The sequence below is a fragment of the Vulpes lagopus genome, chromosome 12, assembly GCF_018345385.1.
Source record: "Vulpes lagopus strain Blue_001 chromosome 12, ASM1834538v1, whole genome shotgun sequence".
NCBI lineage: Eukaryota > Metazoa > Chordata > Mammalia > Carnivora > Canidae > Vulpes > Vulpes lagopus.
In genome coordinates this window covers 44,368,948-44,396,877 of record NC_054835.1, presented here as the reverse complement: position 1 = coordinate 44,396,877, position 27,930 = coordinate 44,368,948, and the positions used below count along the sequence as shown (strand labels likewise).

General features: G+C 45.4%; 1 protein-coding gene across 6 annotated transcripts; it reads right to left on the bottom strand.

Moving 5' to 3' along the window:
* On the bottom strand, window positions 1–27,896 carry MYL4 (myosin light chain 4). Of its 6 annotated transcripts, none has more exons than XM_041725427.1 (10): window positions 27,655–27,896; window positions 26,684–26,725; window positions 13,073–13,127; window positions 11,433–11,583; window positions 8,579–8,606; window positions 3,317–3,466; window positions 1,819–1,992; window positions 1,222–1,299; window positions 630–674; window positions 1–173 (listed from the first exon to the last, which is right to left on the bottom strand). In XM_041725427.1, exons 4-9 carry the CDS (start codon window positions 11,547–11,549, stop codon window positions 646–648), a joined length of 576 nt encoding a protein of 191 aa, XP_041581361.1. In that variant the 5' UTR covers window positions 11,550–11,583; window positions 13,073–13,127; window positions 26,684–26,725; window positions 27,655–27,896; the 3' UTR covers window positions 1–173; window positions 630–645. The 6 variants fall into 6 exon arrangements, with proteins under 6 accessions (XP_041581361.1, XP_041581362.1, XP_041581360.1 ...); XM_041725428.1 differs by having other exon boundaries at window positions 13,073–13,106; window positions 27,679–27,896; XM_041725426.1 differs by lacking the exon at window positions 13,073–13,127.
* Between the last annotated feature and the right edge of the window lie 34 nt (window positions 27,897–27,930).

Genomic DNA, 27,930 nt, shown 5'->3' with positions numbered 1-27,930 from the left:
TCAGAATTTGGCCCAGAACCTTGCCAGGACTCTTTATTTACAGGGAGGGCTATGGGCCTGGGATGCCCTCAGGGCTGCATGCAATGATGAGTCCAGAACCTTAGCTCCAGCTCAGTTACTCTGGGCTTCTTGCTTCACTTGCCCCAGAAAGGCTGAGGCCAAGGGCCAGGCACCTGAAAGAAAGTGCTAGATGGATCCCAGCCCCTTTTCACAAACCACACACCCCAATCAGGATGGCCCTAAGCTCAGGGAAGGGAGTAAATGGGAAGAGTCAAGGACACAGGCCATTCTTCCACCCAGGACCTGGCTTTCACACAGGCAGGGGCCTGAACAGGAGGCCCCAGGCTGAGAGACCTACAGGAGAGGATGTCAGGAGGAACTGAGGAGGTCAAGGCAGGGTGCAAAGAGCTGGCGAGCGCCAGGCTGGGCTGGAAGGGATCGAGGCCAGGAGGCAGGAGCACAGAGGGTACAGAGAATGGTGGGCAGGCCAGGCTGTTCTCCCACCATGACCTCCTCTGATAGCCCCCTAACAAGGTCAAGTTGGGACAGAAAAGCTCTAGGGTAGGTGGTGGGGTTTGGGAGCCCCTGGCAGACCCCAGAAGGGAGCAGGAGGGAGAGGCTGCACTCACCCTGGACGAGTCTGTTTCACCCAGACATGATGTGTTTGACAAAGGCTGGGAAGGGAGACAAATCAGTCATTGTACTTGGCTCCTCTCGGCCCGAGACCTCTTCCCCTCCCTCATGCTGCCTGACTTCCAGCCTTCCCACCACCCTTTCTCCAGACTATGGTTCTCTCTCTTATTTGGAGTTGATAAGGAAAAGCTGGAGGACTCTCCTAATCTCTGCTCTGTGTCTTCTCAGCTGACCCTCGGACATAGACGAAAGAAGCTACGTTGTCTCTGCTAATCCCCTCAACCTTGAGAAAGGTGCCAGCATTGCCCCATTGCTCAGATGAGAAAACTGAGGCTTAGAGGTCAGTGACTCGATCAGGTCACACAGCCAGTCTATCACAGAGCTATCTCCAAAACCCATGCTCCTTCTATTACACTATCCTGTCCACTCCAGGGATGGAAAAGAACATCCATCGGGAGCTCACCACTGCCCATCTGGTGCACACAGCCTCTAGCTCCTGGATATTTCTGTTCTGTTCTGCAGACCCGCCCAGCCCAAACTGTTCCCACCATCCCTGGGTGTCCCAGGAAGTGAGACATGACCCGATACCTTCGTAATTGATACAGCCATTGGCATCCTCTTGCCCAGCCAACAGCTGCTCCACTTCGGCCTCAGTCATCTTCTCTCCTGGGGTGGGAACAGTAGGCTCTGAATTATAGGTGGCAAAGGAGACACAGGCCCAACCCAAGCACCCCCTTGAGTCTCAGGGCCCAAGGCTCCCCAAATCTGAGAAGTGGACATCCAAGTTTTATTTTTTTTATTTTTATTTTTTTTGACATCCAAGTTTTAAAGAGGGAGCCAAGGGTCTTAGATCTTTCCAACTCCCCAAGGCCTCTCCCTCCACCCTACAGCCAGCACTAGGCAAGCAGACCAGGGCCCCAGTGATTGAGGCAATGACAAAGATGGAAGCTCTGGGTCCCACATCTCAGGCCTTAGCCTTGCTCTGCCAACCTGCTCTCATCTCCATCCAAGCCCAACTGAGCAAACCCAGTTAGGGAAGGTTGTTCCTGCAGAGCCTGGAGAGACATAGCCTGGATCAGGATGTGATCCTCAGGATGCAGAGACTCCCATCTACCCCCTACATGTGCCACCCGGGCAATTCCTACCCCTCTATTCATCCCCCCTGGGCACCACGAGCCTGCATACCCAGGGTGGCAAGGACATGGCGAAGCTCAGCACCCATGACTGTCCCATTGCTCTCCTTGTCAAACACACGCAGCCCCTCCACAAAGTCCTCATAGGTGCCCTGCTCCTTGTTGCGGGAGATGTGCTGCAAGATTGGCAGGAACGTCTCAAAGTCCAGCATCTTGGCATTCATCTCTTTAGGTAGGAAGGAAAGAGAATGTGATATGAGCAGAAGCTCAAGGGGAACAGGGGGTCAGCAAGAGGCCTCACCCCAGCTCTGCCAGGCCAGGACCAGGGCAGAGGGGAAAAACCATCAGGACTCCACCTGGACCCCTAAGCTCCAGGTGGTGGGTGAGGTGGGGGAGCTGGGGTGGCAGCAGGCCTGGAGGGGCCCAAAGGATCACAGAATCGGGCCCCACATGCACCATTTAGACTTCTGACATGTGACACACATGTCACAGAGATAAACTGATAGGACTACAAAAAGAAAATTTGGCATAATTCCTCTTCTGGGTCTCAGGACTAGACCACATTGCTTGGAGCAACAATGAATCAATAATTATTATAAATTTGCAATTCTTTTGTGACAAGCCCACTTTTCCCATATTATAGTATGTTAAAAAGGTTTAATTTTTAAAAACCACAAATGTTGGAAATTCTTTCTTATATAACAACACAAGAATCTCCAAAAATGGAAGTGCTCACATATCCTTTACCTCTAAGAAGGCCTGCTGGTCCTCGGGCCCTCTCCTGTCCACGTCCTTCACCCCATACTGGTGTCTTCACCAGCAAGAGGAGGAGGAGAAGGGGCCAGAACCAAGGAAAGGGCAGGGGATCAATATGGGGGCCCAGGAAGCCTCAAGAGACGGCCTCCCCTGGCCAGGGGGCTCCTGCCCTGTCTGCCTATCCCTGCCCACACCTCTCAGAAGGACATGTGTGTTAGAGCAGCTGTTAACTGTACTACCACATGTGACAGATGACATTCACAAATGGGACACGTTCCCTTGCACCACTTTTGAAACTTACCAAAACCTGCCAAATGCAGATGAATGAAAGAGGCCCCATTACAGAGCTCATCTTGAGTCTGCTTTAAACTTGAGCAAATAATTTGTGATCTTCAGTGCTCTAACCATCCTTAGAAACAAAGTATTCATGATACAAGTCATAGTGGTCACAGGGCACTTCAGTGTGCTAACACGTCAACTGAGATACTGGGCATGGGGGTGCGGGCAGATCCCCACCTCATATCCCTACAACCCAGGATGTCAGAGGAAGACAATGAAGCAACAGAATGTTGCTCCTGCTCAACTGGGGCTTCAACCTCACAGGGAAAACAAGAGCAAGGCCTGGTCACGTTCTTCAAGAGCCAACTGTCAGACTTCCAAATAATTCTAGCAAGGAGAGAAAGGGTAAGCTGGGGATGGGGTCTGGTCTTAAAGGGCTAAAGCAGGGGAAGAGGAAGAGCCCCAGGGGCCTCAGGGCAGACACCAGGAGGCCGAGCCACGAGACCCATGCTGACCTTCAGGCTTGGGTTTGCCCAGGACGCGCAGCACCTCGGCATTGGTGGGGTTCTGGCCCAGTGCCCGCAGTACGTCTCCACACTGCCCATAGGTGATCTTCATCTCTCCAGTAGGTGTCCGGTCAAACAACGAGAAAGCCTCTTTGAACTCTGCAGAGAGAAGACCTGACTGCAGCCCCCTGGGCCAAGCAAAGACAGTGACTGGGAGATGATCAGCCTCCACCCTGCCTGAAGAGCAGGTCAATGTGGTCAATAAAACATTTTGGTATTTGCCCTTGGCCATCAGGCCAGCCCCTCCCTGGAAGCCCCCCATGCCGTCTTCTGACAACCAAAGAGCATCCTGGAGCCTCCATGACCTGCTCCGGCGCTGGGCCTGGGAGCTCTTCTACCAGTTATTGTCGTGTAATCTGAATATCTCCCCTGCTGCCCCCTCCAATCCCCCCAACCTGCCCTGCTATAGGGGTGGTGCCTGACTATCAAAACTGGGAGGGAAGTGAAACTACCGCTGGCTCAGAAGTCAGGATTTCTGGGTTCTCATCTTGGCTCTGCTGAGTAGCTTAGAATAAGACCAGCTAGGACTCAGTTTCCTTGTGCAAACCAAGGAATAAGGCTTCACCCTCGCCTACCTTCCCAGTTACCGTGAGAATCAAAGGAGATGGTAGCATGTGGGGGCACTTTGCAAAGTGATAAGACCTGTTCAAAAGTTGGCTAACAGGGCTGCCTGTTCCAGGCCAGGCCAACTGACATGATGAAGACCACCCCAGCTTCACCGCTGACCTGCATGTGGCCTTGAGCAAACTATTCAACTCCGTTGGACCCTCCTTTTTTTTTTTTTTTTTAGCTCTAAGCAGGGATGCAATGTCCACCTGAGTGGGTTACCGGAGGGGAGAAGGCTGGATTATCAAGTGTGCCAAGCCTGCTGTCTAGCACATGGTAAGGGAAACAACAAAGTGTGGTTATTACTGTATTCCCTGGCTCTGGAGCCAGCCCAGAGCTCTAGGGACTAGACTCCTGAAGGTACTAGGGTGCTGTCCAAGGAGCAAGACCAAATTAAGGCACTCCTGGCCCTTTGCAAAGAACCTCAATTCCTCATTAATTTGGATACAACCAGTTCATTACTGTGGATAATTTGGACTGGGAATGGCAAAGAAATGGTTTACTGGGCAGATTAACAATATGTATGAACCACTTAGGAAAAAAGCTCCTTTTAATCCTCATCAAATACTCTAGAAACGTTTATTCCATAGAGGCTACCCACGGGTTATTTATAAACCATTCCACATATCAAAGCAGTCCCTCCCCCAAAGACATTTATTTGCAAGTCTTTATTAGGCTTTGTAAGAATTTAAAAGATACAAAACCACATGTCTTTCAATTACTGAATAATTAAGTTCAAATTCCATTGCCATTGCTTATTAGCTGCGTGACGTTGGGCAAATAAATATTTAACCTCTATAAACCTCTTCTCCTTTATAAATGGCACCTGGCACCTACCTCAGAGCATTCTTAAATTACACTCATGTTATATACAATAACGTAAGTTACAAATCTTAACAAAATGTCCTGCATATAGTAAATGCTCAAACAATGCTGCTAGTCTTTTCTTAATGGTTTAATCTTAATTTTACCACTTAACTATGTGATTCTGGCCAGGTCACTTAACCTCACTGACCTTAGGTCCCTCCTCTGTCAAAAGGAAATAACACCTACCTCACCATTTTGTTAGGATCTAAATTTTTTTTTTTTTAACTTTTAAAGTGATTAGCATGGCTTCTGGCACAAATTCAGTACTCAATAAATATGTTAGTTGAACCTGAACTCAGAGTTTTTGATCTCCCAGTTCATTCAGAACACTGAGGTCAGATTTAATAAAAGTCCTCATGAAAAAAAAAGAATATAATGATACTTAATAAGGAAGTGGAACAAAAAATAAATAAATTTTAAAAAATAAGGAGGTGGAACACGACAGGGTGGGGGAGTAAAAGAACAATGACTTATGATCTTATCACTGACAATGGACCAAGTTCTGAGCTAATTAATCTTTCAAAAACTCTATGCTATGGGTATTATTGTCTTCATTAGTAGGCCAATGCACATGTGACTTCTGACCAACTATTCAGGACACCAAGAAAATAGTGAGGAAGAAGGAGGAGAAGGAAAGGACCTGCTGTACCTGTTAACACCCCAGCCCGCTGCAAACCCTGGTATATATACACATAAGCCAAAACACTGAAGTTTAGGGCTGCTACTACATAGAAGACAAAGCCAGTATGATCTTGGGGTGTATGAGAGGTGATGAGGTGATGTTCATGGGCCCAAAAGAAACCTTTTCTTGATAGTCTGTAGGAGTTGGGTGCTTGCTAGAGCAATGAACAAAGGTGGTAATCCCTTCCTATAAGAATATGGAAATCTGGGCACCTGGATGGCTCAGTTGGTTGAGCATCCAATTCTTGTTGTCCATTTATGTCATGATCTCAGTGTCATGAGATCAAGCCCTGCCTCATGGCTCTGTGCTCACTGGGGAGTCTGCTTCTCTCCCTTTTCCTCTTGCCATCCACCTCACATGCCCTCTCTCAAATAAATAATCTTTAAAAAAAGAAAAAGAATATGGAAATCTGGAAAGGGACCAAGAGTTAGAAGTTAGTTTTCTACAAGAAAAAAAAAAAGCATTATAATAAAATGGGGCCATACCGCCAGGAGAATATAAAGCTAAGACAGGATTTGATAACTATCTTCAAATGAACGGAGGATATCTGAAGGATGCTGAATAGAGTCACAGACTTTCTGAGTTGAAAAGAACCAAATATTCTTACTTTGCAGATAAGAAAATTAAGGTTCAAAAAAGTGACCTTGCCCAAAGTCTCATGGCTAATAGTGGCAGAATTAGGGCCAACACTAAAATCTCCTAATTCCAGGGTTGCCTCGGTGGCTCAGTAGTTGAACGTCTGCCTTTGGCTCAGGTCATGATCCCAGGATCCTGGGATTGAATCCCACATTGGGCTACCCCACAGGGAGCCTGCTTCTCCCTCTGCTTGTGTCTCTGCCTCTCTGTCTCTCTCATGAATGAATGAATGAATGAATGAATGAATATATATCTCCTGAGTCCAAATACTCTTTCTAGCATAATACAAGAAAGCCATCTTCAGCTTCATCAAAGAGCAAATGAAGAGACAGCAGGAGTAAAATTCAAACAGAAACAATTCCGATCCAAGGGTTAGGGTTAGGGTTAAAGTAAGGGACAATGTCTTCAAGGCCGGAGGGATGACAGACTGAAAGGAGTTAGACCATAGCCCTGAAAATCTTCCTGGACCAAAGAGGCAACCAGCTGTCCCAGTTAGCTTTGATGGGGACTCTCATTTGGGAAATGAAAAATTTTTATTGTTAGTTGATTCTCTCAAATCTTCATGGGTACCTTCATGCTTATATCTATGCACAAGTATATATTTAACTAAGATGCATTTAAATTAATTTTAAGTATTTTGTAGCACACCAAACTATTGACTAAAAGTGAGTGTCCATGGGGTATTGCAAAAGCAGAGTCAGATTCAATTTACTAGTTTCAAAATACATCTGCTGGTTCTAATGCCCTATTTGTGGGTAAATTGGCATCACTTTTTGGGAAGGCAATTTCACAATAACTCTTATAGTTTAAAATGTATGTATCCTTTTTTTTTTTTTTTTTAAGATTTTACTTATTTATTCATGAGACACAGAGAGAGAGGGAGAGAGAGAGAGAGGGAGAAGCAGGCTCCATGCAGGGAGCCTGATGCGGGACTCGATCCCAGGTCTCCAGGATCACACCCTGGGCCAAAGGCAAGCACTAAACCACTGAGCCACCCAGGGATCCTCTGTATGTATCCTTTGACCCACTCCTAGGAAGTTCCCCTGGGGGAAGCATGCTGATAACTCCCCACCGGCAACAATCTAAAGCTCCATCCCAATTAGCCTGATTCAATTAAAAGGTACATCTGTGTATGAGACTCTATGTAATTCTTGAAAAAAATGAAGCAGAACTGTGAACTATAAAAAGATACCAAGGTATAATAGGTTTATTATTAAATAATATACATTAGTAAAACCAAATATGTATTAAATAAAAGATGCAGGATAGTATATATCACACGACTCAATTTGTGTAAATTTTATACATACATATCAGTAAGTCACTATAAATTTTTCTTGAAGGACACATAGGCTTATTAACAGTAGTTACCTTTGGGACAGGAATCAACATGACAGGAAAGCAAAAGGAAAATATTTTTATTTTTCATTATTTACCTTTAAGTAGTATATGAATTTTTGTTTTTGTTTTACCACGTGCAGGTATTAGTTTACTTTTTAAAATATAGTATATGCTTAAAATCAAGGGGGTGGATCAGATGACCTTTCAAGGTCCCTTCTAACTCCAATGACTTCGTGTCCTAGAAGCATTTAGTGAGGAAAACAGAGGGATAAGTTGCAGTGGCAATAAGCCCCAGCTATAAAGCAGATAGCACATGATGAAACATTCCATCCTCAAAACAGCAGACTCCCACAGGAGGAGGGTAACAATAAGGTTGGGAAGTTGGAGATTGGAGGCTTGTCTTGAAGCCGCACTTAATAGCACTTCCTAGAACACTGAGAAAACAAACTGTCTCCATCCAAGATGGAGAAGGGTTGGTGATGGGGATCACAGGTGGAGTAGGCACCCCCAAGTCACCACTAATGCTGCCATTAGCAGGTGAGCATCTCAGTGAGCTATAGGATGAGAGGAGAGGATGCCAGTGACTTAAGGAGGGCTTTCCAATAACAGGAACAGAAATGAGTGTTCTAGATATCTTGAATAGTAGATTTTGTGGGTAGAGGTGGGGGAAAAGACATTTTTGTTGTGCATCTATTATGTCTCAGGCAGTCTGGCAGGATAGTTGAGAATTCATGTCTGCAATCAGATTTCCTGAGTTAGAGTTCTGCTCTACTAACAACTGCCTGCGTGAGATTGGGCAAACTACTGAAACTGTGCCTCAGTTTTATCAGTCAATGGGGGTGGTAATAGTCCCTACCTCCTGGGGGTGTGGTGAGAATTGAGTTAATCCACATAAAGCGCTTATGTGAATATGTTAGGTGAAAAGAAGCAAACAGAAAACCTTTGGCAAATACAAGTTAGTAATGATGAGAACGGTGATTACTATTAACCTGGAGATAGCAACCACTCCTCTCAGTCCTCCTCCTCCTGGAAAGTACAAAAGCAGGTGTGCTAGGGAAGGTGGGGTTGTCAGTACTCACCTTCGATCTGGTCAGCAGTGAAGTCTATCTGTGGGGAGGGAAACACAGGAATGAGACTGCCGAAGGCTCCCGGAGGGAAGCAGAAGTGGCTTCCACCACAGTCAGGGGGCAACTCCCGCAGGCCACCAGTGAGGGGCGGAGACTCAGGGCAGAGCCCCAGATGAATGAACTACAATATCAAATAATGCAGCCACGAGTGCTCCCTCAATACTGCAAATGAAGTGATGGCTCAAAATGAAAGAGAAAGAGAGAAAGAAATGTTCCAGATAACTCTAGAAGATATGCTGACTCTCTGTGGTGATTTCTTCAGGTCAAATATAAATTGCTCATCCTAGCTGACTATAAACTGCCCTCACTTTCGACCCTACTCCACAATCCACCCACAATCATACATCCTCTCCCTTTGGGCAGCCACCATTCCTCACCCTCGGCCTCTCTGTCCTACTTGATGATGACCATCCACCTCCTGCTATCCCACCTTCCCTTCCCTGGCCCCTTTCACCCCCACCCCTCCTCTTAGGCACTGGGACAGCAAGCCTAGCATTCCTGAACTATTCTACAGTCCTGCCTCCAGGTGTGCCCAGGCCCCCTGATGCCAGGGCTCTCCTGGGTCAGGGATTTTTGTTACTGTTCACAGAAATGCCTGGCACAGGGTAGACACTCAAAAAATATTTGTTGAGTAAAGGAATACATTTGGATACACTCCCACAATGCATAATAATTCAATGGTGAGTAAAGAACAGTCAGGTGGGAGGCTCTGAAAATGAATGACAAGAAACAAGCATGAGTCATCATCGTCATTTGGGATTTTGGTGTTACTTCACCATCCTTATCTGCCACCACCCTCCCCACCTAATCCCCTCTCCAGGGGTGGTGGTAACCACTGCTGGCACATCTCCTTCATGGACCACCATTTCTAGTCCTAACTCTGCTGCTTGTTCTGTGCCTCCCAGGCAGACCCCTGTTAATGAGGACCTCTGGGGGTGGCTGGAATAAGCTAGGAGAGGGGAGGAGGGGTTACACTGGGTTGGGCAGGAAACTAGCTGTGACCAGGAATGGAATGGGCTTTGCCGCAGGAGGGGTTGGTCAGGAAGGTATAAATACCCCTGAACTAGGGTAAAGGATGCTTTGCATGAACTCTGAGGAAAAGGTGCAGTTGCTTTGCTTTGTAACGTGCTAAGTCCCAGGAGTAAATGTGTAAGAGAAATTAGTGTAAAAACATAAAATCAGAATCTATGGTCATAACCATATGGGGTTAAGTTTACTTTTGTTCTAGTCTTTGAGCACAGACTTCAAAGCAAAGGAACCAAATAAGCACAATAATGAAGGATACCTACTTTTTTTTTTTCATTTTAGAGCAATTTCAACCATGGTCAGGTTTGGAAGATCCAGGCATGGGAAAGAGGACTGCAGTGAGGGCGGGGGGGGGGAGTCAGGGGGTGGGGTGGTGGGTGGATGGAGAGGCAATGGGTCAAAGAGAAGGCTCTGATCTGATACCACGAGGTAGCTGTCACCCGGATGCCGGGGGCCAGGCTATCCCATAGGAGTAGCTCATTATCAGAACAAATCAGAAATAAAAGCATCCTGAGGGGTATGGGGAGAGTCAGCTTTTCTCACTAGGTTCTGCCCATAGTGGGAGTAATTAATGTATGACCCACGTACTTTCAAGGTCTTACACTATCACCTCCATGTGTACCACAACCAAACCCAGGGACATGCAACTACTTCCATCTCTTGGCCAAACCAGTTATGCTTGACCCCTCACCCTTGTAGGAATTATCACAGATCAACTCCAGGGCCCTTGGCACAGCTGCAGGGGGGCTGTGGGCACCAGGAGGAATCCTGAGAGACTAGGGAGGGTCAGTTTCCCTATCTTCTTGTCGCAGCACCGGGTCCTGAGCCCTTATTTTGATCTGATTCCTCACCACCCCTGGCCCTGCCCTCATGGGTATCCCCAGGGGCCCACCACTCCCAACCTGTTATTAATAGCTCTTCATACCAGAAGCACTTGACCTCTCACATTCTGGTGCCAAGGCTTAGAACTGCTTCACTCTCCAGAGGCCTCTGACCCGTCCTTCCCCAGCCCGGCCCCTCCCAGTTCCATTCCTTCAGCAGCTGGGCCAGATAGCTGGGAGGCCTGAAGTGACTGAGTCAGCAGGCCGGGAGAGGAACCTTCCAGGGTGAGGGGAGCAGGGTGGGCAGAGAGGGAAGCAGGCCCCCGTCCCTCACCGGGTTAGAGGGTGTGCCTCGTCCTCAGATGGGCCAGTCCCCTGCAGACTCCAGACAGGAGCCTAGGCTGAGGCCACAGAAGGAGGAGGGAACCACCTTGGCAGGGGAGGAAAGAGGGAAGCAGGCTCCTCTCTGCCCCCACCACCCTCCTACTGCAAGGGTCTTGGTGAACAAAGCCTTTCCCAGACTCCCTCCTCCCTTGCCATTTATATAACTCATTCCAAGGTACATTGGCCATTATCGGTACGTGTCTTTTCTCCAGAAAGATAAGGTACCACCTCTGAGGAAAGGGTCAGTCTCTTTTTCTTTGCTATGATGGCTCCCACAGTGCATTAAAATTTAAGGCTGAATAGTTGGTTGGTAATACCTCCCTGCCATTCCTGACTCTGACAGAGCAGGGCTTCCTCAGAGCAGAAACCCATTCCTGAGGGGCAAGGCCTACAACCCCAAATCCCCCTCACCAGCCTCAATGCCAGCTCCACCATGCCGTGCCCCATGATGCGGGGCATAGGTACCACAGTCCCCATCCCAGTCCAGCCTCCAGGAAATAGATCTCTAAGGTCCAAGACAGACAGGATCCTGAAGGTCATCCCCACCTCCATTCCAGTGGTTAAGGCTCACTCACCTTTATACTCTTGGGATCAAAGGCAGGTTCCTTGGGGGGTTCAGGAGCTGGGGCAGGGGCAGGGGCTGGGGCAGCCTTGGCTGCTTCCTTCTTAGGCTCGGGCTTCTTGGGAGGCATGTTGTCTTGCTGGGATCTCCGGTGGAGGTGGGAGCTAGGACAGAATCAAGAGATGTGGCGCCTAGGAGAGGAGACAGGAGACTGGGCTGCCTCCCTCCCCTTTTATCCTGGGCAGGAGCCCCCACAGAGGGGTTGGGTGAGAGCAAGAGCAACCGCCCTGACTATAAAAGGAAGAAACACCAGCAGGGTACAGCTGACAACTGTGTATTGTCACCAGGTTTGGGGCCACGAGCCTCCCCTCCCTCCACACCTCACACTCCTCCCGGCCTCCACCTCTGGGACAGGCTGACCCTTCCTGCCAATTGGTGGAAGCCCAGAGGGGCCAGGAAGACAGACCCTCCAAAAACGCCAGAGTCCAGCCAGAGAGATGAGCTGACTGGAGCAGTTGATAACCCTCACACAAAGCCCAGGGGAGGGTAAGGCTTTTTTTAGCCCCTCCAGAGCAGAGGCAGCCCACTGCACATTCCTTTTAAGCCGGCTCCTTTAAGCTGAGAGCCACTCTGGGGCCTCAGCTCTGCCCTGAGGCTCAGCTCTAGGCCTGGAGCCCTGAAGCAACAGCTGGTCTGGCCAACCCTCCCATCCCCCCTCCCCCCTGCCCCTCACCCTCCCTATTCACAGGCTAAAGCCCTCCAACCTCCAGAGCAGGCATCCCAGGAACTCCACAGACCTCAAATCCCCGGGCTTACCCTCACCACCAGCCACCTCCATCATTCATTCAGGGAGTCCTGAGAGGCACAGGGGTGTGGCTAAAAGTCAAGGTGACTGGAGGTCAGACAACTTGGGTCTCCTTGTCACTATACCTTTAACTCTGGACGCTAGGTGTGCATGTGCAGGTGTGCATGTGCAGGTGTGCATGTCTGTGTGTGTGTGTCTGTGAAGTGCTTACTGTGTACCAGGCACTGTTCAATGCTATTGTATAAAATCTCATTACCTCTTCACCCCAATCCTACAAACTAGATATTATTCCCATTTTACACTTAGGGAGATTAGAACTAAAAGTGGTCAGGTAACAAGGTCACTCAGCTAATTAACTATGAGCTGGATCAGGACCCAGGTGTATCTGATTCTAAAGTGTATGCTTATATCATTGAGATCATAATCCCATTTATGGGGGCACCTGGGTGGCTCAGGGCTTGATCCCCGGGTCCTAGGATCGAGTCCCACATCAGGCCCTCTGCAGGGTGCCTGCTTCTCCCTCTGCCTCTGTGTCTTTCATGAATAAATAAATAAAGTCTTAAAAAAAAATAATAATCCCATTTATGGGATTTATGGTGGGGAGTGTGCACATATGTCTGTGTGTTCATCTGAAAGGCCGGGACGTATACACATTAAAGTGTTGGGAGATACACCCCTGGGACCTGGGGGCGGTGAGGAAGGGAGATGACAGCAGTTCAGAATTTTGAACTTTTTTCACTTCCTGCATTAATGGAAATTTTTAGAACTAGCATGTACTGTTTAAAAAAAAAAAAAACAGTTAAAGGCTATACAATGTTCAGAAAACAACAACCAAAAAGCTTACCCACCACACAGAATCGCTTTGAGCTGAACTTGAAGACTCTCCAGTTCAGAGGATGAAAACTCAAGTCAAGAAAAGCCGAAAAGTTACCTCTGCCTCTCTAGGCCTGGTCTTCTTACCTATAAACAGGATTACTAGACTACATACCACCTGGTCCCTGTTAGCTAAGTCTTCGTGCAGTTCCAGGTGCCTGGGGGCTCAATTCCCTAGGCTCCATTTCCCAGGTCTTTCCCAGCCAAAGGGCCCTTTGGTCTCATCCTACCTGCTTTTGTGAGGAACCTAACGCCTAACGCCAGATTTTTAAGATGCCCAGAGACATTCAGCCACTCATAGAGTCGAGCCAGCTAATTCTGGCTCCCAGTGTGGTGTGTGGAGCTCTGACCCCACCCTGCTGCTCTTACAAACCTAGATGTGCCCTCACCACTGGTAAGCGGAGAAGCCTTCAAAGGAAACTGAGGCAGGAAAAGGAGCCAGGACTTGCCCAAGGTGATACAAGAACAAGACCCAAACCCAGGTCAGTACTGGTCCTGGCTGGGATAGCAGCTGTTCACTCTTTCACCTCACCTCACCCCTCCTGGGCCTCACCTTCTGTCTTCCTTCTGAGTTCCTGTCATTTGTTTCCAGGGGCTTCTGCTTGCACTCTTGCACTTTCCCTGTCTGACCCTTCCCTGACTTCCTCACTCCCCAGACGTTGGGAGCTCAGGTGGTGGGAGGTGAGAAAGGAGGAAAGAAAAGCCCAGCCTCTACCCTTCTCTCCTCCCACTGCAACCTCTTCCCAGACTAGGTGTGCTGTGGAGTTTGGTGGACAAGCTGCAAGCCAGAAGCTGGAAGATCCAGGCACTAGACCTGACTTTGCCAGCCACTCCCCTTCTCTGGGCCTGAGCTTGCTTATCTCTAAAATGAGAGATAATCAGGAGCTTTCAAACAGTGTTCAACAGACACCCAAGACCCAAGCCTCCCTTAAATTGCTTCCGGCTGTAAGGGATGCAGAGAGGCCAGGTTTGGAGCTCCCCCTGCCTTTTCAATCAGCACCACTCCTGTGTGTTTTCTACATGGGGGTCCCACGATCATCGTCAAAGAAATGATTCCATGGTTTAAGAGTAAAAATAACCACTGAATGAGATGCTTTCATATATCCTTTCCAGTCAAGAAACAAGTTGTTCTAACCATTCTAGTAAGAAGTTTGATCCTCAAAAGACAGAAAGTCAGGGGTTTCCTTTCATTTCATTTATCTTTTTCTTTTTTCTTTCTTTCTTTTTGTAATGAGGAGCAAAATATCCAGTCTGCTTGGGGACAGAGCTATGAGGTTAGAGAGCTGGGAAGACTGAATGAGGCTAGCTGAGCAACTGCAGACATGAAAGGATGTGGGCTTTAGAGATAGATGAACATAGGGCTGAATGCTAGATTTGCCATTTCCTAATCTCCGGTCCAGTACCCTAAGGACCTTCAGCAGTAAACATTTCCTTCTCAAGTTGTTGTGAGATCTGTATGAAACAACATGAGCAAAGCACCACAAGCCACCCCTGGCACATTGGAAACACTCACAGCTGTTCATTTGTTTTCCTAGATGAAGCTAGACGTGCGTCTGGGTTTCTCAGATTTCTTGGAAGGAACTCCAGGAGAGAGGGCCATGTGGGGGAGGAGCAGCACAGGTAAGGTGGCAGTGGCTACTGAGATTATGAGGTGTGGGTTTAGGAATGAGGAAGAGGTGGAGAGAAATGGGGGTTGGAGGAGGGCGGCCACTGGTACCCATGGTGTGACATATTTGTGGCTCAGAAAGCATGTTGCAGGTCCCTGGGGCCAAGCAGCCTGCCTGTCAGCCACACTCAAATGAGGAGCCAGCCTGCCTGAAACTTTAGGCCACAGGCGCCCCAGCATGGGAGGAGACACTCCTCAAATCAGTTTCTGATGCTCTTTAAGCAACACCAGCTAAAAGAGTGTCTGGCACTTCAGAAGCAACTGGAGGAGAGTGTGGTTTTCCAGAAAGAGCTATGCGTCAAGCATCAAGATACCCGCCCCTGGCCTTGTTATTATTACCACAACTCATGATGCCCACAGTTCAGAAGAGCTCAGTAACTGGAGCCAGAGGTGTCACTTTTGCGGCCCTCATTCTACTTCATGGTCACTGGCTTTTCCCTTCTTGTCTGTCTAGAGTATCCTGCACCAGGCCTACAGCATAGCTTCCCCCTCCAATACATGCTGACCAAGTAGAGCAAAGGAAAGAAAGAGAAAGAAAACAGAGACTGTAGAGGCAAATTAGAAGTAGGTATTGGCAGCCTGCCAAGTGCCCCTGAGAGGCCTCTAATGCCCACTCAGATGCTCCCACTGGAAGGACTTCAAACTTGGTAGATGGAAAACTCTGGACAGAATTTCACACCAACCCATTTACACCCCATGTCAAACTCGGAGACAGACACTTAGCTTACAGAACTAACATCAGCCCTCAACTGGGCTGAGCTTACATACACTCACTTGTTCTTCCCCCTTTCTCTCTAACCACACACGCCCTGTGTCCCTGAAAGAGATCCATCAGAGTCTCCTGCCTGGGATCAAATGCTGCTGACAGGAGGCCTGGCTCTTAATGCCTTGTCCTTGTCACCCTCCCTCCTCTCTTCTGGCCAACATCTCATAAGCTAGACATCATGGAGCAATGCCCTGGCCAACACTAATCTGTCCCCATAGAGGGCACTGGGTAAATTGGGCTCTGCTGCAAGGCAGGGATAAGAAAGCCCACTCAGGAGCCGGACTGCCCAGGTTAGAGTCTTGACTCAGGGGGTTAGGCAAACTCGTTAACTTTTTTCTTTTTTAAGATTTTATTGATTTGGGCAGCCCCGGTTGCACAGCGGTTTAGCGCTGCCTGCAGCCCAGGGTGTGATCCTGGAGACCCAGGATCAAGTCCCATGTCGGACTCCCTGCATGGAGCCTGCTTCTCCCTCTGTCTGTGTCTCTGCCTCTCTCTCTGTGTGTCTCTATGAATAAATAAATAAAATCTTTTAAAAATTAAAAAAAAAGATTTTATTGATTTGAGAGAGAAAGAGAGCATGAGTATGCATGCAACACGAGCTGGGATTGGGTGCAGAGGGAAAGAATCTGAAGCAGACTCCTCACTGAGCTCAGAGCCTCCATCTCATGACCCTGAGATCTTGACCTGAGATGAAATCGAGTCTGCAACTTAAACAACTGAACCACCCAGTTATCCCACAAGTTAACTTCTTTATGTCTCAGTTTTCCTATCTGTAATATGGAGCCGCTAATACAACTTTATAGATTGGTCACGAGGATTATATGAGTTAATATGGTGTTAACACAGTGTCCAGGACAGAGCAAGTAATCAAAATACCCAAGCCTGGGTCCTGATTGAAATAGTGTGGCTGCTGCTCCCTCTCCCAAGATCAACAGTGGAAGAATTATATAGAGAAAATACAAGAAATAAAGATAAATTTCTCACTGTGAGAAATCCCTTGGATGAAGGGGATCCCTGTTTAGAACTGGGGTGTGTATGTGTGGGTGGGTGTGCATGTGTGTGTTAGAGGGGTGGCTTTGGTTTGGGGAGAGATGTGGCCAGGCATGGCTGTGGAATGACCAAAAAAAAAAAAAAAAAAAAAGAGCTCTAGGGTTCTGATGTCTCTTTTCCTCCACTACTGGCTTCAAATATACAGCAATGCCCCATCAACTGTGTGATTCAAACCTGTGATGGCTAGGGTAACATCAGGGCACTGAAGATGCACCATGCTTGGGAAGAGCTAGTAAAGAACAGGTAGGGGACGACTGAACTTTGGACAGTTGTGTTCTCTCTTCTCTCTTACCTGCCCAGGGAGTTTAGGGAACTCTCAGGGCAGGTAAATTTCAATCTAAAAAGTATCTCCCCCTACCAAGGCTGCTTCGTTCTGGCGGGTGGTAGAACTAGTCTCAGTACTAGGGCTCATTCACCTCCAACCTTTACCCCCTTGAGCTCAGTGGTGCTGGCATGCACTGTTGGATCAGCACCCTATGTGCCTTTAGGCAAAATAACAAGACAGATGAGGAGCACCTAATCCAAAAGAACACAGCCCACTTGATTAAAGATGGCACTTTAAGTAGAAAAATGATAACAGGCCAAGATTTTAAAAGGAACTTAGTAAACATGCTAAAAGAGATAAAAGGAAATATGACCAATATGATGCAGAACAAGAAGACATAAAGAAGAACCAAACAGAAATTTCAGATATGAAAAGTATAATCGTTGAAATAAGAAAAAAAAAACTTTCATAAAACAAGCAATATGCTATGTATAAAAAATTAATAATTAAAATAGAATAATTATAACAGATTTGAAAAGTAGCATGATGGACACAGTTGGGAAACATATTAGGGTATTGAAAGGCAAAAGAAAGAATATCGTGGGATGCCTGGTGGCTTAGTTGGCTAAGCATCTGTCTTAGGCTCAGGTCATGATCCCAGGGTCCTGGGATTGAGACCCACATTGAGTTCCCTGCTCAGCAGGGAACCTGATTCTCTCTCTGCCTCTGCTGCTCCCCCTGCTCGTGCTGTCTCTCTCTTTCTCTCTGTCAAATAAATTAATAAAATCTTTAAAAAAGAAAGAAGGAAAGAAAGAAATGCAAATAAATAGAAAAGCTAAGAAATATGGGAGATAGAAGTAGAAGTGCTTTGTGGTTTAGATGGGCAATCAAGCTGAGTATACATCTAAAAGAAATCTCACTCAAGTTCAGAAAAGACATGAGGAAGGTGGTTCTCTGCCGCAGCATGACATGTGGTGGCAGGAGGTGGAAACAGTGTGAGTCTCCAGTACTGAAACAATGCCATGAAAGAGTACATACCAGTTAGAAGGAAAAGATTAGATATATAACCAGAAGAAGATAGTGATGAGTAAGAAGCTGAATAAAATACAAACCACAAATACATTTCTATAAATTTAAAATACCTGCATATAATCTCACTGATAGCATACTGCACATGAATGAGCTAAAACTGAAGCTCCAAGAAAACACTTATTTGCAACTTAGCAATGTAGGTACAAGAACTTATGCTAAAATTGAAGCCTCTCACAATACAAATTAATACACATTTCTCTAACATAAATATGCAGATTTTAATCAACAGCATTATATAAACTGGCTGCAAAAATGACAAGAACAGTTTAAATGTTTTGTTGATATTAATGAATTTAGAGTTGCTTTTCAATTTATGCAGTAGCTCCTCAAATTTCACATTAGTAATACTGAGTTGACACAAGAGTTAGTGAATTTACTTGACTTAGACATAATTTTGATACTGATATAGTTCCTTTAAAATAGAGCAATTTTGACCATTTGGGTGCAAATATTAAAGGAAAATGATTTTTTTGGTACTTGGTTCAGTTACTGGAAAATTTTAAAGTATGCTTGGAACAACGTAGGTAGTAAATCTACTTTTTCAACCATGCAATTATAAAATCTAAATACAGATCAAGTATTTGTGATGAAAATTTAGCATCCAAATTGAGATAAAATACACAATGAGGGATCCCTGGGTGGCGCAGCGGTTTAGCGCCTGCCTTTGGCCCAGGGCGTGATCCTGGAGACCCGGGATCGAATCCCACGTCGCGCTCCCAGTGCATGGAGCCTGCTTCTTCCTCTGCCTCTCTCTCTCTCTCTCTCTCTCTCTCTCTGACTATCATAAATAAATAAAAAAATTTAAAAAAAAAATACACAATGAAAGGTTTTGAAAACTTAGTACAAAAAATGTAATATATTATCTCATCAATAATTATTATATTGTTTACATGTTGAAAAAACATTTTGGCTATACCGAGAGAATAAGACATTATTAAATTGTATTAAGTACCCACATACTAGAAGCATTACCCATTATTCAAGAACACATACAAACAAAAAATACACATTAAAAATTTCTGAGGGTTGCTTATTAAGACTATTGTTTGGATGGAATGGAGCAATGAGATAAAAAAGGAATAAATAACTAATTAAACGAGTGGCCTTGTATGGACTAGTGATGAAAGAAGGCTATATAACTCAAGGAGAATGATTAACCCAATCCCCTGTAGCTAAGATTCTTTATGACCAAGGAAGAAGGAAAAAAGCAATGAAAACCTGAAGTCTTAGTGACCCTGAAAACTCAGAGCACCAAAGGTAAAGGCCAAGAAAGAATGGAAGGGTTTAAAATAAAAATTTATGGGCCATGATAGCACAGGTCCTCAGAGCACTTTAAATCATCCCATCCAACTTCATTTCCTCAGCTATTAACATAGGTAGAGAATGCTACACGTTTGGTGCAATCACTCAATAGTCTGTCTAAATGGTTGAAGCTCATTTCTGTGCTGTGATCAAGGCAGTGCAGCCTGGTGATGTATCTGTGAGCTGAACCGTGGGAAGAAGACATTGGGAGGGCCCCAACAACAGGTGGGTTGGAGCCCACCTAAGAATCTAAAGCAGAGGGCAGGACAGCTGGTGTCTGGCAAAGTGATTTATAGTTGAAAAGCAACAGAGAGCAAGTCAGAATCCTCACCAGTCATCCAAACTGCATTCCACCAGACATCCTGTCAGCTGCAAGGGACTTTAGAGGCACAGACAGAAGGGGGTGACTTGTCCAAGGTCACACACTATGAGTCATGGCAGACCTGAGACTAGAACCCAAGATGCCAGTCTAAGGCAATAATAGGAGCTGGTGGAGCTGATGGGATTCCCTCATGGAGAGTCCTGGACCCCAAGGGGGCAAGGAAATAAGAAAGCATCAATGACAGCTGGCCCTGTCACCCACACCACGGGTGGTTCTCACTAAGGAAAAAGAGACTTAACCCCTTAGCAAGCACTTTTTTTCAGCATTTGAGGACATGCTTTTAATGCTAAAAATGATTCTCTTTTCTTGGTTTCCATTTCCACCAACTTCTTCTTTTACTTCTCAAATTCTGACTTCCTTCCTAGTACTCCACCAGTGACTTCTCTGTGGCTAGATCTAGTGCTCTTGTCTCTGGGCCTTCTCTGCTATACTTTTTTTTTTCTTTAAGATTTTATTTATTTATTCAAGAGAAAGACAGTACAAGTGAGAGAGAGAAAGAAGCAAGGGGGAAGGAGCAGAGGGAGAGGGACAACCAGATTCTTCGCTGAGCAGGGAACCTGATACAGGGCTCCATCCCAGAACCCTGGGATAGGGACCTGAGCTGAAGGTAGAGACTTAACAGACTGAGCCACTCAGGCGTCCCTCTGCTGTACTTATCATACCAAAGTTCTGTGACTCACCCTGCTCCTTTATCCAGATTACTCTCATTCATTCATTGATTCATCCATTCAACTAATATTTATTATACCTACAGTATGCACATACTTTTACTAAAATGAATAAAGGCCATCCAAGGAGCTTCCTATCTGGTATGGAGGACACAGGTATATAAACAATTTTAATGTAATGATAAGTATATATAAGATATTCTAAAATAGAATGCATTTAGTTCTACCTGAAAAATCTTTTTTTAAAGATTTTATTTATTGATTTGAGAGAGAGAGAGAGAGAGAGACCAAGATAGCAACAGAGAGCACAAGCAGGGAGGAGAGGAAGAAGCAGGCCCCCTACTGAGCAGAGAGCCCCTACATGGGGCTCAATCACAGAACCCCAAGACTATGACCTGAGCTGAAGGCAGATGCTTAACCGACTGAGTCACCCAGGCGTCCCAAGAATTGGGAACATAACCAAGTTTGTATTTAATTCATTGCTGTGCAATTTATTCAGAGAAAAATGAAAGTTTGCCTAGAACCTCAAAGGGAGAGAAATAGCAGAGAACCTACTATTTGGTGAATGTCCTCTCCACAAAATAATATTTCTTATCTAGCAGCCAGGCATATAGGTCCTTTCTGAGGAAAAGGAGGTAATAGCCTACAAGATCATTCAATTGACTCTTTTGGTCTGTCTGCATTCAATAAGCAGCCTCTGGTTGGAATCTGAATGACCAAAAGAGAAGGAATTGGAGAATATCTCTCACTGTAAATGAGAAACTTGGAAAGATTTTCATTTTGCACCTTTTTTTCAGACTCAACTGATGAGAGGGCAAGGTGAGGGCAAAACACAAGCTGACACACTGCAACCCCCCATCCCAAAGTGGGATATATATATAACATTCCTCAGGCAGTAGTGACTGCCTAAGAACAAAGGCAGGGGAAAAAGAAATGGTCAGTTGATAAAGATCACAGTCATGTAGAACATGAAACTCCACTATAGTTTTTAAGTGTCTTCATGATTTTAAGAAAAAGACAATCTTAAAAATAGACTTTCAGGAACCTGTAGACTCAATTTCCTGGAGCCCTAGCATCATCTTCACTGCCATAGGATAGAAAACTCTACATGATCAGTCACTCCTCACAATCACGATGCAGCTCTTTCTGCACATAGGTCCCGTCCCTGTGCCATAGTAAAACACCTTTTTGCACCATAAAAAGTCTCAAGAATTCTGTCTTGACCATTGGGCTCAACGATCCCACATCACAACCAGCTAGGCTCCGGGAATAATGGAAATTTAGAGTTGCTCTGACTCCCTAAGCAGCCTCTTTGCTGCACTCCTGGCTCCTACTCTCTCTCTCTCTCTCTCTCTCTTTCTCTCTCTCTCTCTCCACCAATTCACATAATCCTCAGCTGTTAGCATAATCTTTCTCAAATTCCGTTCTTATGAAGTCACTCCCCCTGCTCAATCACCACCAGCAGCTCCCTAGGTCTATTTTATCAACCTAAAGTCATCAGTTTGGAACCCAAAGCTTATCAACTGTCCCGTACATCGCCATTTCAACCAAGCATACACAGGCTCCACTTCAGGCAAGATAATTTGTTTACAGTTTCTCTTCTTCCCTGTGCTTTTCAAGTCTCCCTACCCTTCCCTGCCATAGACCACGTAGCCCATCTCAGAGTTTACCTCAACCAGGATGTATTTCTGATTAGCCTCAACACTTCAGACTGCTTTGATATGAAATCTGTTAGCGACTTATGTACAAAACCAGCATGTTCTCTGAGTCCAGAAAGAGAGAGTCAAAAGAGTGTCAAGTTATGACCAATAAGAAATAATACTGAGTGGTCATTTCTTTTAATCATCAGATATAATATTTTAATAACTTTATATTTGTATAGGACACAATACCAGATAATGGGGACATCAGGGTGAGCCAAAGTCCCTGCCTTCATGGAATTTTTATTTTAAACAAATACAATTAAAATTACCATACATACTATGAAGGAAAAGAAAACAAAGATGTGAGAGAATCCTGGGTGGAGCTAACAATTTTTGTTAGGGGACAGGGAATATTCTGAGGACATAATACCAAGGCTGAGGCCTGAAGGATGAGTTGAATTTAGCTAAAGAATAAGTAAGTAAGATTAAGTATTTCAGGAAGAAGTAATACGTGTAAAGGTTTCCACTTTAATCAGTCAATATTTTTAACGAATATACTAAATATGGGGGCAGCCCGGGTGCCGCAGCAGTTTAGTGCCGCCTTCTGCCCAGGGCCTGATCCTGGAGACCTGGGATCAAGTCCCACGTCATGCTCCCATGTCAGCCTGCTTCTCCCTCTGCCTGTGTCTCTGCCTCTCTCTCTATGTCTATGATGAAAAAAGAAAAAAATCTTCAAAGAACAATATAGAGAAATATATCTATATATAAGATATCTTATATCTTCCCTTAGGAAGAATACCACATAAATAATCTTGATTTTATTAGTCTGCTCAGGAAGCTAAAACAAAATTACTCCAGACTGGATGTATTAAACAACAGAAATGTATTTTTTTTTAATTTTTATTTATTTATGATAGTCACACACAGAGAGAGAGAGAGGCAGAGACACAGACAGAGGGAGAAGCAGGCTCCATGCACCGGGAGCCCGACGTGGGATTCGATCCCAGGTCTCCAGGATCGTGCCCTGGGCCAAAGGCAGGCGCTAAACCACTGCGCCACCCAGGGATCCCCAGAAATGTATTTTCTCACAGTTGGAAGGTAGAAGTCCATGATCAAGATGCTAGAAATTTGGTTTCTGGTGATTATTGTCTTCCTAGCTTGCAGATGGCCATTTTCTTGCTATATGCCTCGTGTGACCTGCCCTCTACTCTCTTAGGTTTATATCATGGGCCTTGCAAATTACACTGACAAAAGACAGGTTAACAGAATTTTAACAACAAAAGGTGGTCAGAATTTGGGGCTTACCTACCATTTTAGCAAACAGCAATAAATTTGTGGAGAAGTGGCAAAACCGAGTGGGGAAAAGGTTTGGGCTTCTGGGGTGGTAAGCTGTGGAAAGGTAAACATCTAGGGAAAGTAATGGAAGGTAACGGTTATTTCAGTAAGGTCTGTTTGTGCAGACCCAAATCAGTGTCAACTCCTTGTCTCTAGTGATAATGGTTGTTTTCTTCCTCCTGGTACAGGAGAAAGAAGAAAAAGCACCATCATAGAGGGAAATTTATGTCCTGCTTTCAGGCAGATAGTGGAAAAGCAAAGAGCTCTTTCTGGGTTTGCTGCTTCCAATTGCTTTCAGATCAAAATAATCCTCATGCCAAAGTGACATATTCTGGTCCCTTCTCGGGAATGTAGAGTCTAACAGGGAGGTGAGACAAGGCTGAATAAGGAGGCAGGGACTAGACCTTGAAGGGCCCTATAAGAGAAGTTAGGGGCGCCTGGGTGGCTCAGTCAGTTAAGCGTCTCTTGATTTCAGCTTGGGTTATACTTTCACTGGCGTGGGGCTCCGTGCTAGATTGTAGCTTGCTTAAGATTCTCTCTCCTTCCTCTGCTCCTACCTCCTGTATGTTCACTCATCCTCTCTAAAAAAAAAAAAGAGAGAGAGAGAGAGAGAGAGAGGTGAACAGGTTTGAGTGATACCCTGAGAGCAATGGGAAATCTTGAGTTGGGTGGGAAGGTTTGGGAGGGACATAATCAGACTTGGTTTTAAGGGTATGTAAGTCTAGGACAGGAAGAGACATGAAAGGTATATCCAGGGTAAAATTAGTAGGGCTTTTGCAAATAGATATTAGGGTCAAAAAGAGAGTGGTTTCAGGTTTGGGCAATGAAGAGGGTGCGTGGCAGTACCATAAACTGGGGTAGGAAATACTTCAAGTATGAGGACTGAGGATGCCATTCTGAACAAGCATCTGTGAGATGTCCAGTTGACAGCTAGGCATTCAGGTCTGGAGTTCTAAGAAGCAGTCTGGCTAGAGACAGAGATTTTGGAACAATTTTATATTTTGGGAGGTTTGATTTATTTTATTTTATTATTTATTTATTATTATTATTATTATTATTATTATTATTATTATTATTGTTTGTTTGTTAGAGAGAGAGGGAGATGGAATAGGAGCTGAGGGAGAAGGAGAGAGAGAATCTTAAGCAGGCTTCAAGTCCAGTTCAGAGCCCAGTGCAGGACTGGATCTCACAACCCTGAGATCATGACCTGAGCTGAAATCAAGAGTTGGATGCTTAACCAACTGAGCCACCCACACCCCCCTGGAACAATTTTAGATGATAGTGGAGACCAAGAGGATGGATGGGTTTTCAAAGGGAGAAAGCACAGGGTGAAAAGAAGGCCTAGAATAGGCCCCTGAAGCATTCTAATGTTAGGGGGGTACAAAGGAAACTGATAAAAATATAGCAGTATGAGGAAAACCACAAGACTGTGTGATCAGAGATGCCAAAGGAAGGGGATAACTTGACCAAGAGGGAGGAGGAAACATGGGAGTAAAAGCCTCAAGGTCAAGTAATAGAAGGAGGATAAGAGAAGCAGCAGCAACAGGGACAAAGGAAGGGTACAGACAAAAGGGACTGAAGGATTTCAGAAGAGAAAACTTGCTGGGGGCTATGTCTTAGTAGGACCTGCATCTTGGCAATAATGCCAAGTCTAGTTCTTCAATAGTTCCTTGAAAGCCGGCCTCCAAATCTGATTGAACATGAAACAGACCAAGAGGCAGGCTAAAGGAGAAGAGGAAATTCACCATGTTTGAAATAATGCTTATTGTAACCCAGATCTGCTTACCAGCTAAACATATGTGGATAATGGATGACAGCAGGATGCTCAAGTGGTTGCTGGATGTCAAGTTTAAGTAGGTCAATCAGGAACACAGAAGGAAGAAAAATGCTTTAAAAGATCCCATCAAAGCACAACTTCAAACAATGTGGCCTTGCTATGGATAAGCAGAAAACCACAACAGATGTATTAGACCAGTGAAGAACAGTTAGAAAAGAGATGCCTTTTGGGGGGAGAAAAAAGAGGGGTACTCTAAGCAAATTCTAAGCTTCAGCATCAGAATGCCAAGCATCACGGACTCTTTATTTTTTTTTTAAATTTTTTTTAATTATTATTTATTTATGATAGTCATACAGAGAGAGAGAGAGAGAGAGAGAGAGAGGCAGGGACACAGGCAGAGGGAGAAGCAGGCTCCATGCACCGGGAGCCCGACGTGGGATTCGATCCCGGGTCTCCAGGATCGCGCCCTGGGCCAAAGGCAGGCGCCAAACCACTGCGCCACCCAGGGATCCCCACGGACTCTTTAAATGCTGAAAATGATACACATTTTCAAACAAAAAATATCATCATTATGTATGCTGTATTGTAAGTTACTACATTCAAGTTTACAAGAATTCATTGCATAAGACTTGGGTTTGCAGCATGTTGTGTGACAAAGAGCTGTGTGTGTAAAATGACCACAAGCTTAGCATGAACAATGTCATGTGACAGTTTAAAATGCAAATACAACTTTAGTCTACTTTAATAGAAGTCATCCAGATAAAGCAACAGTCTCAACATTCCCTTCATTAATTAGAATAAATGTAGAGTTCTGTGTTCAGTTCAAAGCATCAAATTTTAAGGGTGATCTCTCTTATCCATCTCTTTCTTTCCATCACTACTACTAGCTTCTCTCATCTCATATCTGGTAGATTGTTCCCAAAGAGGTCCAGCAATCAATTCCTCAGGTGGCACAAGCCTTCTGCAGTGTCACTTTGCTACTCCTCCCTTCTAGAGGTGGAGTCTATTTCTCCTTCCCTTGAATCCAGGTTGGCCGGTGTCTTGCTTTAATCAATGAGAAGTGGTGGGATTTGACTTACAGACCTAGGTCTTAGGGGGCCTCACAGCTTCCTTTTTTACCTTCTCAGTTGCCAGCCACAAAGCCAGGAATGGGGCCAGATTACTGGCTGATGAGAGGCCAACGGTGAGGCAGAAGTCAGGTGGAGATACATTAGAGAAATGAGGGGCTTAGCCAACAGCTTGCACCAAGGCCCCAAAGATGTGGGCAAAGCCATTTTGGATCTCCAGCCCCAGTCAAGCCAATAACAGTAATATTCTGTATCTATGCTACCCAGTATGGGACTCACTAGCCACAAATGTCTACTGGATCCTTGGAATGTGGCAAGGGCACCTGTAAAATTTCATTTTTAGGGCAACCCTCTTAGGTCCCCTCCCTCTTTGGGAGCTTTGAACTATTGCTCAATAAACTTTGCTTTGCTGCCCACCAAAACAACACAAGACAAAATCATTTTTAATTCGCTTGACTTAACTGAATGTTAAACAGCTAATGACTACCGAGTTGGACAAGAGTATCAGAAGACTCATAATCTTGCTAAAAAAAAAAAAAAAGGCACAGGGCAGAAAATCACCTTGGCACTTACCCTTTACACGGCCCAGAATACAGAAGCAGTTAATAGAGATGGCTGGTGGTGAAAGATATAGCTCTCTTAGTTAGTATTAAAAAAAAAAAAAAGCAAAAACAAAAACAAAACAACCCTTCGTTCAACATCACCTAAGGGAAGTAATCCATTTTAACCTGATTTCATCTGCATAAAACGAGAGACCCAGAAAGGGAAATTCCTACATAACAGGATATACCATGAGTTCCTCACCTAGCAACTGAGATGTCTTGATTGGACAATTAACTTTCTAAACGTGTTTTCATCATCTACCAAAAAACCAGGTGGGGTGGGTAAGGGGAATGTGTTAGACACACCAACATACATCCATGCATTTAATTCTTTTAGTCATTTTTTTTTTTCAGACTAAGGAAATAGATGTTCAGAGATGTGACTTGCCTCGGGACTTAAAACTTAGTGCCAGAGGTAAAATTCAGAATCAAGCCTCTGGATTTCCCAATATACCACAGGGAAAAAAAATTATCAGGAAATTTTTCCTTATCAGGAAAAAAAAAAATTCTGCCAGCCTTCTGAGATTTTCCATCATCTGGTCACCTAAGTAATTATTTCCAGCTAATGCCTTAACTCTAACCGGACTGATCTCACTTCCGCGTCCCTTCCCTTACCAGTCTTTTCTTCTAATTCTACCCATCCTTCAGAATCCAGTTTAAGTCTCCCTTTTCCCTACCATGAAACTTTCCTCATCTTAATCCCAATTTAGTTCCCTCTCCTCTTAATTTTGACGTCACTCCTCACAGGCATCACGTAACATCGTAGTGACGTCTTCAGTGTGGACAGCCCTGGTCCAAACCAAGTCTTTGACGGGCGGCAATCCTTCCAAATTTCCTATTTCTCTTTGAGCCGTGCTATATAGGTACTTGTGGAATGAGGAACGAACTAAACTCAAAAAAACACTTCTTGATTAAAGTCAGCCCCAAACTCTCGTGCTTTACCCTCCTGCTTAATCTACCGCACACCAATTGATCCGGAGAGCGGGAGCGGCGAGTGGAGACGGTAGTCGGGCCACGTAACGCACCCGGCCCGCTTCAGCAAGCCACGCCCAGGGTCGCGGATTGGGCGTGGCCCAACCTAGGGGGGCCGACTGGGCGTGGCGTGCGTGAGTGAAGGCGTGGCCGAGAGGAGAAAACTGCGCTCTGGATCGGAGTCGGTAATATCCGGGCATTCTCGGTAATTTCCGGCAAGGGTCCCCTCCTCCGCCGATCGGCCTC

Bases quoted from the DNA above. Each gene is read 5' to 3' on its own strand.
- MYL4 (XM_041725425.1), bottom strand. From the start codon at position 13,679: ATGACAGGAACTCAGAAGGAAGACAGAAG. The intron at 11,584-13,650 runs GTGAGGCCCAGG...ATTCTGTCCTAG, and splicing joins ACTCAGAAGGAAGACAGAAG to CTCCCACCTCCACCGGAGAT. The intron at 675-1,221 runs GTATCGGGTCAT...CTCCCTTCCCAG, and splicing joins TGGCTGTATCAATTACGAAG to CCTTTGTCAAACACATCATG.